The 12,770-nt window shown below is 41.6% G+C and overlaps 1 protein-coding gene across 7 annotated transcripts in view; it reads right to left on the reverse strand.

The window, feature by feature from the left end:
- fhod3b (formin homology 2 domain containing 3b) overlaps positions 1-12,770 on the reverse strand; it is a 120,561-nt gene that overhangs the window by 43,148 nt on the left and 64,643 nt on the right. For all 7 annotated transcript variants that reach the window (XM_058386987.1, XM_058387002.1, XM_058386980.1 and 4 more), the window contains exons 4-5: positions 3,074-3,141; positions 1,310-1,415 (exon numbers count right to left, since the gene is read on the reverse strand). In XM_058386987.1, coding sequence (XP_058242970.1) covers positions 1,310-1,415; positions 3,074-3,141 — 174 coding nt within the window. The remainder of the gene's footprint in view (positions 1-1,309; positions 1,416-3,073; positions 3,142-12,770) is intronic.

Consider the following 12,770-nt stretch of genomic DNA (forward strand, 5'->3'; position numbering starts at 1 on the left):
TAAATTCTTTTTACAGCCAGATTAAGTGTGAGGCCTGACCTCTGTAAGTGACAGGTGAAATGATGGCGACCTTATAATGGAGGTTCTTAATCACCCTGCAACCTCAGAGTATCATCATCCCCAAGCACACTAAACTCTCCCCACATGCCTGACCCCTTACCTCAGTCATGCAGGAGGAGTAAATGAACTGTCTGTGCTAAATCATGACATTGTATGTTGATGGTGCATATGTTAGTCTTTGCATGAACATTATACCAAGAACATGTGGGCTAAATGAATATACAGTGGAACCTTGACATATGAATGCCATCCCTAATGAATTTTCACCTTAAGAATTGAATTTGCATGGGGAGTATTTCCGGCATACGAACGAAATGAATGTCGGTTAAGTTGTTTGTACATCTAGGAGCTGTTCAAAAGTCAGTGGAAAGTCAAGCGAAGCCAACTGAAGCTAGTTTACGAATTTTACAAAATTTTTTTCAGTCAGAGAAAACTGTTTCGAAAGAGTCAACCCACGATACCAATGTTGCCTTCGGCATGCATTCAAAAGTATTATGATTTTTCAGGTGTTTCTTTGTTGACAGATTGGTGGCGTGGGTGGTCTGTTTTATTTTTAGCCTAAGCTTGGTGGCACGACTTCCTGTGAGGACCCTTGACATGGAATGCTTGGCTTGGATCAGTTCTTCGTAAGCAGCCATACAGTTTACATACGCTGCATATTGGTGATATTGGTAATATTTTTGGGTGGCTGGAACGGATGATCTGTATTTACATTATTTCTTATGGGAACATTCGTTTCACAATACAAATTTTCACCTTATGAACTCGCCTCCAGAACGAATTAAATTTGTATGCCGAGATTCCACTATATACATATAATGTATGTGCACACACACACACACACAAACACACACACAAAACTGTGATTTCAAGCCATAAAGTTTTAACCCACAGTAAGGTCAAGTTAAAGTTACAGTACCAATGTTTTATGTATGGAAATACGATACACGTATAAAGCACATTCGCAGTGTTCCAGAGATTTAAATGAAAGAGCAGCAGAAACTATTCATTACGGAAAAGACTCTCTGTGTGTGAAAGTGTTATAACACATTATTAGGTGTCATATTTATATGTAATTTGGAAAGCTGTATATGTCTGAGTGTAACACACTGTGGAAGCATTTCAACTTTTGGTCCACATTTTGTCTGAGGCACAATCCAATCTAAGCATGCTAGAGCTGACAATAATTAATGAACAAGCCAGAGATTTCCAGTGCAGTATTACTCTACTATTAGTTTTTGTAAAGTACCTCTGAGGATGTAGTTCTGGTAGTTCTGGTCAGCCTCTGCCCCAACTTTAATGAGACATATGAGTCCCTCAGCCACCACAAACTCATGCACCAGGTCCTTATCATCCTGCAGGGACAGAGCAGAAACAAATGCATCAACACAAACACACTACTCAATTAAATACAGTGTCTATAAAGCTGTTCAACAACAGACACTGTAACACAAGGTCACACAAAGCAGTCTGTCACTTATTTTTATTCAAGTGTAATATAAATAAATGTTCGCCTTGATAATGACATGCTTTGATGCTTTGTTGTTGTGATTTTGCAGGTTGACGCATGTTGTGAGTGTCACTGTGATTCATTAGTTATATAGTATATGACCCTCACACACAGTCCAAAGTGCACATTCTGCTCTGCACTTCATTTCCTCTGACCATGGTAACCCTGTGTGTTTGGGGCTGCTGGTTGCTAAGCGTGACTCGGCTCCCCTCGCCAGGCCTAGGAGCTCATTAAATCCGCAGTATAATATGTGGGAAGAGAGCTTTCAGTGTTAGCTAGATTTAAACACACACACATACACACACACACGCACACACACACACACACGCACGCACACCAGCGACCTGCAGTCTGGGCACACTTCGATAAATCTTTGATTGCACCACTTTCTGCTTGTCTCTCTGCTTTGCATCCAGAGCTTTGCAATATCCAGCATTTCTCCAGCGTTGACATTTTTGAGGACGCGCCCAATCACTGATGTAAAAATGATTAGAGGGTTGGTCTGTTGGACTTCTGTAACCAAAAAAGCTAGAATGACAGGGAATTCCTGTGTATATGTCTGGATTAATGTGAACTACAATGCTCGGAAAACAGCGCTGTTTTGTGTTGAGTGTAAATAAATATGCATCTCAAGTATTTGTCAATACTTGTGGATACGTGGATTTCATAAGCATCCACCTGATGACAAATGTAGTTTAAACCTTTACACCTGTCAACAGCTGTGTAACTGAAATGTCCCAGACACACACACACACACATGCTTGTTCTAAACACTAACCTTAATAAGCTCTACAGTATTTGGTCGCACAATGAGATAAAAACACAACTACACACACACACACACACTAGCATGAATTTCACAGAATGCTGACTTTCATTTACAAAACTGCTTTTTCATTTCTGAAACATCCGGTGGAAATCAGCCGAGGTCATATTTATTCACACCCAATCAACTGACACCTCATCTAAATATAGGTGACCAATAAAAGGAAAAAAATAATCTCCACAAAGTGTTTTAGTAAAGTGTCAGGATACCGCAAGCTTCAAAGAGCTTTGGAACTGTACTGGAGCATGAACGCTCTGCTTCCAAAATATATTCCCTCAGGCAGGGAAGCTGGTGATGGTGGTGGTGATGGAGAGCGCTGTCTAACACGCTGGGATGAAATTTGCCCCAGGTGTTCAGATGGGTTGAGATCAGGTGACTGTGAAAGGCGTGACAAGATGTTTACATTATTTCAATGCTTATCACACCATTCAATGATCCCTTGGGCAATGTGGAGGGGAAGAGGAACATCCTGGAAGAGACCCCTCCCATCAGGATAGAGCTGATCATATTAACTGTATTGATTGCTTTCGGTCTAAAAAACTAGAGCAGCCAATCTCAGATACAGAATAACAGAACCACTGTTCCTTTTATTTTGTCACCTGTCTCTACTTATGTCAAATACGTCCCCTCGTTCCATAGAAGTAAGAAAATTTTGGAAAAAGCTAAAGGTAGCTTACCTGAAAGATCTGCTTGAGAGAGAACAGTGCTCTTCTTAGCTCTCTTCCTGTCGAGTTGTAGAGTTTCTCTGCAAGACAGCGAAAGAGAAAGGGAGTGGATTACACAGTTGTTCTCAATTTCTTACACTCGATTCATGAACAGCACGTCTAATCCAATACGTCCCGTAGGCTCTGCGAAACCTCATGTGTTGCCAGCAGTGACAAACTGTCAGTATGTGTTCACATGACAAAGGATCTGTTCTTGTTCTGGTTTGAACTAGACTGCAAACTGCCACTATGCAAGATTATCCTGAATAAAACTGTGGTTCCTGATCCCAGTGCTGGGACGCAGAGCTCTGTTCTTTATCTGCGTGTAACCGCTCAAAATCATACATGTTTAATTCTAGTGTGAAGGGAATCAAAACGGCTTTAATGGTTTATTCTCCTTTGGCTGTGGGATTTTTTTTTGGAATCCACAGGATTTTTTTGAAGTGCAGTTCTTCAGTCTGCCAGAGTGTGGCAGGATTGAGATCACAGCCGCTTGTTTGTGTTTGTGAGAGCATCTGACTGCCTGAGCTTCTGACTCAGCATTTGTCGCCTCATTGATAATTGCAAGAAATCGCTCTGTAATGACCTCTCTCTGTCTCTCTCTCTCTCTCTCTCTATGTGTGTCTCTCTGTCTCCCTCTCGCTCTGTGTGTCTCTCTGTCTCTCTTACGCTCTCTCTCTCTCTTACATACACACTTTCTCTTTTTCTCTGTCTCTCTCTCTCTCTCTCTCTCTCTCTTAACTCTCTCTCTCTTACACACACACTCTGTCTCTTTCTCTGTGTCTCTCTGTCTCTCTTTCTCTCTCTATCTTACACACTTTCTCTATCTTACACACAGAAATCGCTCTGTAATGACCTCTCTCTCTCTCTCCCTCTCTCTGTCTCTCTCATACACACACTTTCTCTCTCTGTCTCTCTCTCTCTCTCCCTCTCTCTGTCTCTCTCATACACACACTTTCTCTCTGTCTCTCTCTCTCTTACAAACACACTTTCTCTCTTTCTCTGTCTCTCTCTCTCTCTTACACACATATACTTTCTCTCTCTCTCTCTCTCTCTCTCTCTCTCTCTGTCTCTCTCTCTCATGAAAATTGCCATAAAAAATATTTCCCACACTTCAGAGTCTTTTTGAAGAAACAGTTATTAGACAGGCTCAAAAAATGGTTTCAGATCCCACACATGTCCTTCAGTACGAACTTCTTCCCTTGGGAAGACGCCTCAGAGTTCCTCAGTGTAGGCTTTTAAGAACTCCTTTGTCCCACTGTCCATTAAAGCATCAAATTAGCCAGAGGTCAACAATTATAATTTTATTTTTCTCCCCAATTTGGTGTGTGTAATTATTATATATGCCTATGATGATTAAAGGTGTGTTGCGCAATAGGTAGGGTACAATTTAGTTGTTCACTGTATACTGTGAGTGGGTCGCTGCATGTATTACATGTACGTAGTATGTTACTTGTATAAAACAGCAGGGCTTATAATGACAGGTTTTTGCCTTCACATGAGAATAAAATCTCATTTTCATACGTCCCATCTGAGTACAAGAGGCTGCAAATAGGAGGAATAAGGTTCACTGTTTGATGCTTTTTTATTATTTTTCTGCACATTTGGCTGCATGGCATATCGCTGTGCAGGAATACCTGCAAACATGGAGCAAATATTAATATTGCAGATGGATTCTCCATGCAGCCACTCGCACTACAAAAGTACACGAAATAAATGCTCCTGTACTATGAATGCGATAAGTAATGCGATAAATTACATCAACTGTATTCCGTGTCACTGAGTGCAGCTAGCTTCCACATCAGATGTGACGCGTGCCGTGTTTCAGATTAGTGTTACAAGAGGAACAGGGATCAGATCACGGAATCGCTCGCAGTCTTTACCAGTCCTGAGTTCAGTAAAAAGACTAAAAACAACCTCACACATACTGAATTTCCTGGCAAATTGTTAATGCAGTATAGTTTGAGTAAAAAAAAAAATTCATTATTAATATAATAAAACATAATATAAAATAAAACCAGATCTATTCGCATAGCTGCTTATTAAATAGTATGTCAAGCCACAATTATTTAAAAAATTGAGGTGCATTTTTTTTATTTCATTTCTTCCAAGTAGGTCTGATGTGATGCTTTACATCAGTAATCATTCACCATTCTCAAATCTCAGATAATAAAATCTTTCAGCAGCATGGAAGCAGATCTAGGGTAAAGCTAGCATAATACCCACAGCCACATACACATGGCACAAAGCGTGCAATGTCACACCTTCTCTCTCAAGAAACAGATGAAGTATTGCTTCTTAAGCCACATGTGTATGTGGCACAGGAGGGAGAAGTTATTTTTTTTCCCAGGCAGACTTTAGAATTGGCCAACGCATGTTTCCTGGCCTTGTTTCTCGTGTACCGCACAGTACAGAATGGTGTCGGTATGATTTATCTCAGACGCGAGTTTCTATTGTGAAGCCGTGCAAATCACACTATTGTGAGGGAGGCTGCGTGTGCCAGGAGTCTTACTTTTCAACCACAATGTTAGGACTTGAGTCATGAGAGAGCGAGCAAGAGAGAGAGAGAGAGAGAGAGAGAGAGAGAGAGAGAGAGAGAGAGAGAAAGAGAGAAAGAGAGAGAGAAATTTTGGCGCACCTGTCAGACGCCCAAACTCGTAAAGAAAAATATTCTTTTATGCAAGACATAACTACATTAGTGTTTTCTAAAAAAGAAAGAAAAACAACAGCACAATATATTAAATACTTCAACTGATAAAGTTCATATGTTTAGTACAGTGCATGTGTCTTCATTAAATATGACTGTCTAGCCACAACCTAGCCGAACAGCTGATAAAAGAAAGCTCTATCTCACATATAAAAGCGAATGATTTCACGGTCCACTCATGGTAATAGATGTAGGAGAATCAGCATACTTTGCTATGGAAGCTTAATTCTCTGGAACAGACCTGCACTTTTTTAGACCTGGAAGAGATTACGTTCAGCCATCCCTCCATTTCTCCATCCTTCAATCCCTCCATCCCTGTATGCAGCTCTGCTCTGTGGCCAGCAGCCCAGCTCTGCAGCTCTGGCTCATCATGCGACTGCGAGCCTCGGCCAGCTGGACACGTGCCTCCATTCCCACATTCCCAGCACCTCTCGCTTTCGTCCTGCTCCTGAACCTTCATCTGTCTCTTTCCTCTCCGCCTTTATTTTTTGCCCATGTTGCAAATTTATTACTTCAGTTTTTATTTCATAGTAGCAAGCCTTCAAATTTTTTTCAACTTTGGCATCTTTGGATAATCTGACTTCTGCCATAAATTTTACTCTTTGATACATCCAACTGTGCTGCCCTGAATCACACACACACACATTTGTCAAACTTTTTCTCTGTGATCTCTGGTTGTGCTCTTTCTAGCAGTCTCACTGTGCCTTTCTTGTCTCTTTCATCTGTATCAACTGCCATGGGCATCTAAACATAAGTCATGAAGCAATCAGCAAGCAACTCCTCTCATCTTATTCATACCTGAGGGTGAGGGAGAGGATGAGGATGAAGGTGAGGCTTAGGATGAGGCTGAGGATGAGGGTGAGGGTCTGGCTGTAGTGAGAGTGTCTGAATGTATGTTTGTATATGAATGTATGCAGTGCATGTGTTTGAATGTATGCAGTGCACGTGCTGAGGAACACAGGCTTAGCAAGTCTAATGCTATAATAAACCTGCTACATAGATACACTGTCCAGCCTGACACACACACACACACACACACACACAAAACCTGTCACAAGAAAAAAAGCAGCTCATATTTAATGAGAACTATTTCAGCTCTGATTAGTTCCATACCAGCTGGCAGGGATAAGTGGCCACACAATACTGCCCTCTTGCTCTCTACTCATGTCCACAATGAACAAATAATCATAACAGGGTGAGAGAAAAAGAAAAGGAGTGAAAAAGAGGGGTAGTGAGGAGAAATATGGTATTTAAGCATTTGAGAGTAATTCTCTGTTATTACAAACGTTCCTTGCAATCCACTGCTGCATATGTCTCTTGTACAGCAGATGTCCAAAGTTATTTTTTTCATCTATCCATCTGTCCATCCATCTGTCCATCCATTCATTTATTGATCCATCCATCCATTCGTGCATTCATCCATCCACCTATTCAATAATCCATCCATCCATCCATCGTGCATTCATCCATCCATCCATCTATCCATCCATCCATCCATCCACCCATTCATCCATCCATCCATCCATTCAATCATTCACTCATTCACTGCTTCACTTATTCATCAATCCACCCACCCATCCATACATTCCATCCACCCACCCACCCACCCATCCATCCAACCAACCACCTATCCATCCAAACAACCATCCATCCATCCATCCATCCATCCATCTATTCATCCATCTATTTACTCAATTATCCATCCACCATCCATCCATCCACCCATCCATTGATTAATTTATTCATTCAATCATTTATTCATCCATCCACCCACCCATCCATATATTCCATTTATCCATCCATCAATCCATCCACTCATCCATCCATTTAATAATTTATTCATTCAATCATTCATTTATCCATCCATCCACCCACCCACCCATCTATCCATCCATCCATTCATTCAATCATTCACTCATTCACTGCTTCACTCTAGTCAGAGACGTGGTGGAACTGCACGCCTGAGAACACTGAACACATGAAGTGTGAATACATGTTTAAAGGTATACACTAATTCACACCTAAGAGTAAAAATTAGCATAGCCACTCTACCTACTGGAATGTGTTTGGGAGGTGGGGGGAAACCAAAGAATCTGAAGGAAACCTCTGCATTCACAGTGCTGCTCTTTCTCAAACATGGATGCCAAAAGTGATGTCCCTTACTTCCCAGATGTCCTGGAACTGTAATAGCTGCATTTGTAATGAGTCAGATTACCATCAAGAGGTCACAGTGGGGGATAGATGGGATGTCTGAGCTCATAACAGACACACAAATGGCTAATCTGCCTGGGAATTACCATCCGGTACCACCCTGTGTGTGTGTGTGTGTGTGTGTGTATATGAATGCGTGTATGTTTGTGTTTTGTGTACACTTCAGAGTGAACCATGCTGCTCTACTAAGCATGGGGATTTTGGAGATATCTGGCATTGTTTGAGTGTGTTTACTCACAACAGATGGAGTAGCTCAGTACATTTCAATACAGCTTGGGGCATCACTCTCCAGACACCAGTCACATAATCAAAAACAGATACTGATAGCCGTACTAAAAATATCCAAATCTGAGTACTACACAGAAACTTTAAAAAGGCAAGATGACAGGTGGAGAAGTGAATAAGACTGGAATGAATCCTTAACATATTGTTCTTAAAGACAAACTAATACATGAGAAAAAGAAAGTACACCCTCCTTCAGTTGTTTTGATTTATCAGAACATAAATAATAACTGTATGATCCTCACTAACATTTACAAGCAAGAGAAACATTCAGAAACCAGGTGGAAAAAATAAGTAGCATGAAGAAACAAAAAAGCCCTTGTTTCCGATAGTATTTAATTCATTCAATCATCCATCCATCCATCCTTCTATTCATCCATCCATCCATTCATTTAATCATTCATTCATTCACACATCCACCCATTCATCCATCCATTCATTTATTCATTCAATAATCCATCCATCTATCCATCCATCCATCCAACCAGCCAGCCAGCCAGCCAGCCAGCCAGCCAACTATTCATTCAATCATCCATCCATCCACTCATCCATAGATAAACCTGGCTGCTAATTCATTATTGTGGCATTTAACAGATGTTCTTATCCACTTAGATTAATTTTTATTAACCTCAACTGAGCAACTGAGGCTTAAGGGTCTTACTCAGGGGCCCAGTGGTGGTCAGCTTGGTGGTCCTGGGATTCAAACTCACAACCATCTGATCAAAAGTTCAACAACTTAACCACTGAGCCACCACATCCCCAGTGTACTTATTTATTCTCACCTGGTTTCGGAATGTTGGTTTAATTTTTGATTTTTTATTTTAATGTTATTTGTTAGTGAGGCCCACACAATTGTCATTCAGGCCCTGGTAAACAAAAACAACAAATTAAAGGAGGGTGTACTTTCTTTTTCCCATGACTGTAACTTGTAACATATGAATGGAAAATTACAAATACCACAGACTTGAGCAGTCTACATGCTATAATGCAAATTGAGGTTTGCTCCTTCTGCTCCCTTTCATGTAAAGGCACAGCTGCATAACTGCATTACTACTGTAAAACCTCAAGTTATGACACAAGCATCTAATAATGTACAACATGCAAACCTTGTTCAGACAGGCTGTAAAGAGAAGAACAGAAGACCACATTGGCTCCCACTCTGATCTACTAAGAACAGGAATCTGAACTCACTGAAACATTCGATGTGCCATTGTAGCCTCAGATTCCTGTTATTGGCTGTTATTAGTGGATCCTAATCCTTGTAGCTCGTTCACCCCAAGGTTTGATAAATTGTGCAATCTGAGATACTTTTTTGCTCACCACAGATCTCAAGAGTGCTTATTTAATTACTGTTGCCTTCCTGTTACCCTGAACCAGCCTGGCTGTTCTTCTATGACCTTTCTCATCAACAAGATTTGAGCGAGTTTGACGAAGAGCCAAATTGTGATGGCTAGACGACTGGATCAGAGCATCTCCAAAACTGCAGCTCTTGTGGGGTGTTCCCGGTCTGCAGTGGTCAGTATCTATCAAAAGTGGTCCAAGGAAGGAACAGTGGTGAACCAGTGACAGGGTCATAGGTGGCCACGTAGGGAGCGAAAACCAACAGACGAGCTACTGTTGCTGAAATTGCTGAAGAAGTTAATGCTGGTTCTGATAGAAAGGAATACACAGTGCATGATGGGTCAGGGCTGTTTTGGCAGCAAAAAGTTGACCAACACAATATTAGGCATGTGGTCATAATGTTATGCCTGGTCAGTGTATTTCACCAAAGTAATCCCAATGGTGCCTTTTCTCATTTCCTCAAATGTTTTACCTTGCCATCGAATCACTTTGAAGGAATTAACATTCAGTAAATAGTTATAACAGTATCACTGCTCCAATGCACCTGGCTCATGCCAACAGGACCTACACATAGCCATGATTTCTCCATCTCTCTTTCTCTCTCTCTCTCTCTCTCTCTCTCTTTCTCTCTCTTAGGCCCTCCATAACAGCCTAACTGCAGTTCCGCTCCTCTAATCCACTCATTCTGGCCCTAATTTATAGACAGAAAACAGAAGTAATTAGGGAGAGACCTCCCAACATGAACCCGGGCTCGTAACCTGCTACTTTACAGACTTTGATCCTCTGCTCCTCGGCCCAAACATCAAGCGTCCGCTTGCTTAATAAATGCAGATAAATGGAGGCAGGTGGAAGACATTATAAGGAATGTAAAGTAACGATGAGACTGTTTTATAGTGGAGGAACAAAAATGATTATTCTGGCTTTTTTACTGACTCAAAAGGGAAGTTGTGTGTTTGTAACTATAAGGTATGAGAGAGTGTGAATGTTAGTGTTTATGCACACACATCTGTAAGTACACTTGCCAGATCTACCACACAACACGAGCGGAAGAGCAGCAGTTTGTAATGAATTGATTCCTTCTCTTTCGTGTTTTGTGCATGTGGGCACTGCCATTTGATGACTGCCAGATGGAGATCTATGCCGAAGGCAATGATTACGATTCATAGTCTGAGAACATCGTAATGTGCTACAGCTCTCACAAAATGGGCCACCACTTACCCAGAGATTGTTCTGTTCTCCTTCCACACATCAGGATACGATAGAGATGGAGTCTGGATAGGATCATCTGGGCTAGTCATTTCCATCAAGATTTGCATGGGAACAATTTGACCGAAAAAGCGACACTTGTGTCATTGGCGGATGCTCCCTGTTGCTGCTGTGCTTCTTTCTCTCACTCATAATAACAGCTGAAACCATAAAGCCTACAAAATCAAACGGTGTGACAATCTGACAGCTTGTAAAACAAGCAGTACAGAGCCAGGAGCAAATGATCAAAGCCACAAAAATCCAATTTTATTAGGGTTTATAGTGAGAACAAGTCATGCAATAGGGTTGCATGGTGCTTTAAAAAGCGTTAACACCATCTCAAGCGTCAGCTGGCTTATCGTGCGTTTACGTCAGTGTCAATTAGACTTCACCTTCAGCTTTAGCACTTCTGGCATATAAGGCAAGCATCAAATCCCATTCCTTCTTTAGAGCAATTAACATAGATAAGCAACAGGCCCCAGCAGAGTGAAGTTACAGTTATATCAGTGTGCCATGCTGGAACATGTCTTCTTTTCCATACCCACACAACACCTCACAGCCGAGAGAGCTGTGGAAATGGAAACCTGATAGGAACAGACTGTGCTCCTCTGCTCTAGTCGGCTATCCAATCCTGTGATAATGAAACATATCTCGGGAAGATTCCCATCGTGCAGCCCCGAACGCTCTAATGCACGACTGTATTGTACCTCAGATAAGCCCTAGAAACATGAGAGGGCCTTAGGTAGGTGTTTATATGCAGGTTGTTTTGTAAATGTTCTGCTCCTGGGTTGTCTGATGAATAGCAGTAAAAGCAAACTTTAAGACCTGCAGAGAAAGGAGGGTAACTGCTACTGGGCCATATAGTGAAGTGCTTGTGATAAAAGGGTATATGTTCCCTGGATAAGAGCTTTCTATAGTCCTTGTGTTTTGGAAATTTCTCAGTCTTACTCTCACTCCCCCCCCCACACAAAACCAGCTATATAACAGGAAAGAACAACTACTTGCTCTCTCTCTCTCTCTCTCTCTCTCTCTCCAAATTCCAACATATTGATTTTTACAAATTATGTCTCTATGACGTTGCTAGTTTGTTAATTGGGAAGCCAACATCACAAAGTCATTTTGAGTTGCTGCTTCCTGATTTTATAGCTTTAGACACATTCCAGTATTTATTCAGCTGCTCACTGGAGTCAGTTGTGTGTTAATGGCTAAACAATGCATCAAAAAAAGCAGTTGTGTTGATCCATCACAGATGGACAGTCGCATGAAGGAAAGTTAATCCGTGTCACTCTTGGTTCATCACAAATCTGGCAGATCGGTGTAAAAGGCTCTGGAGCTCTACCGCTCGTCCCCACATAAAGCAGGGCTGTTGCAGTGCCAGATTCTCCAAGCATTTGATTTCAAAGCACATATGTGAAAAGCTCCTGCACATGCTCAATCCTGTTCATAGATCCCTGTAAAACCTTGGCTGTCCCTGCGGAGCAAGTGCTCTTCATTACCAAGCACTGTTTGTTTAGCTTGAAGACACACTCTGTGTTCTTACATCTCTCCTTGTAGCAGTGATGATAGTGACTGGCCTCTGGTCATGGATTTGAAGTGATGTGTAAAAGAGCTGCAATAATCCCGGCTATTAGAGACCAGTTCACAAGCGGGATCTATGCCAGCAGGAAGACTCGTAACACACTCTCTGCATTGGAAAACAGATGGGAAGTCGCTTGTATACACACATACACAAATGCATACACACACTGAGTTGAGCCACCTGGGGATGCAAGAGACATGTCCAAAGACTTGCTCAAGTTTTCCAGTCTGTAACTACCTGGCAGTGTGAATTGGACATGTGGACATCATCTAGTCACCTACTGAACCTCAAGCCTTTACAACACC

Source organism: Hemibagrus wyckioides, linkage group LG01 (genome assembly GCF_019097595.1).
Source record: "Hemibagrus wyckioides isolate EC202008001 linkage group LG01, SWU_Hwy_1.0, whole genome shotgun sequence".
Classification (NCBI taxonomy): domain Eukaryota; kingdom Metazoa; phylum Chordata; class Actinopteri; order Siluriformes; family Bagridae; genus Hemibagrus; species Hemibagrus wyckioides.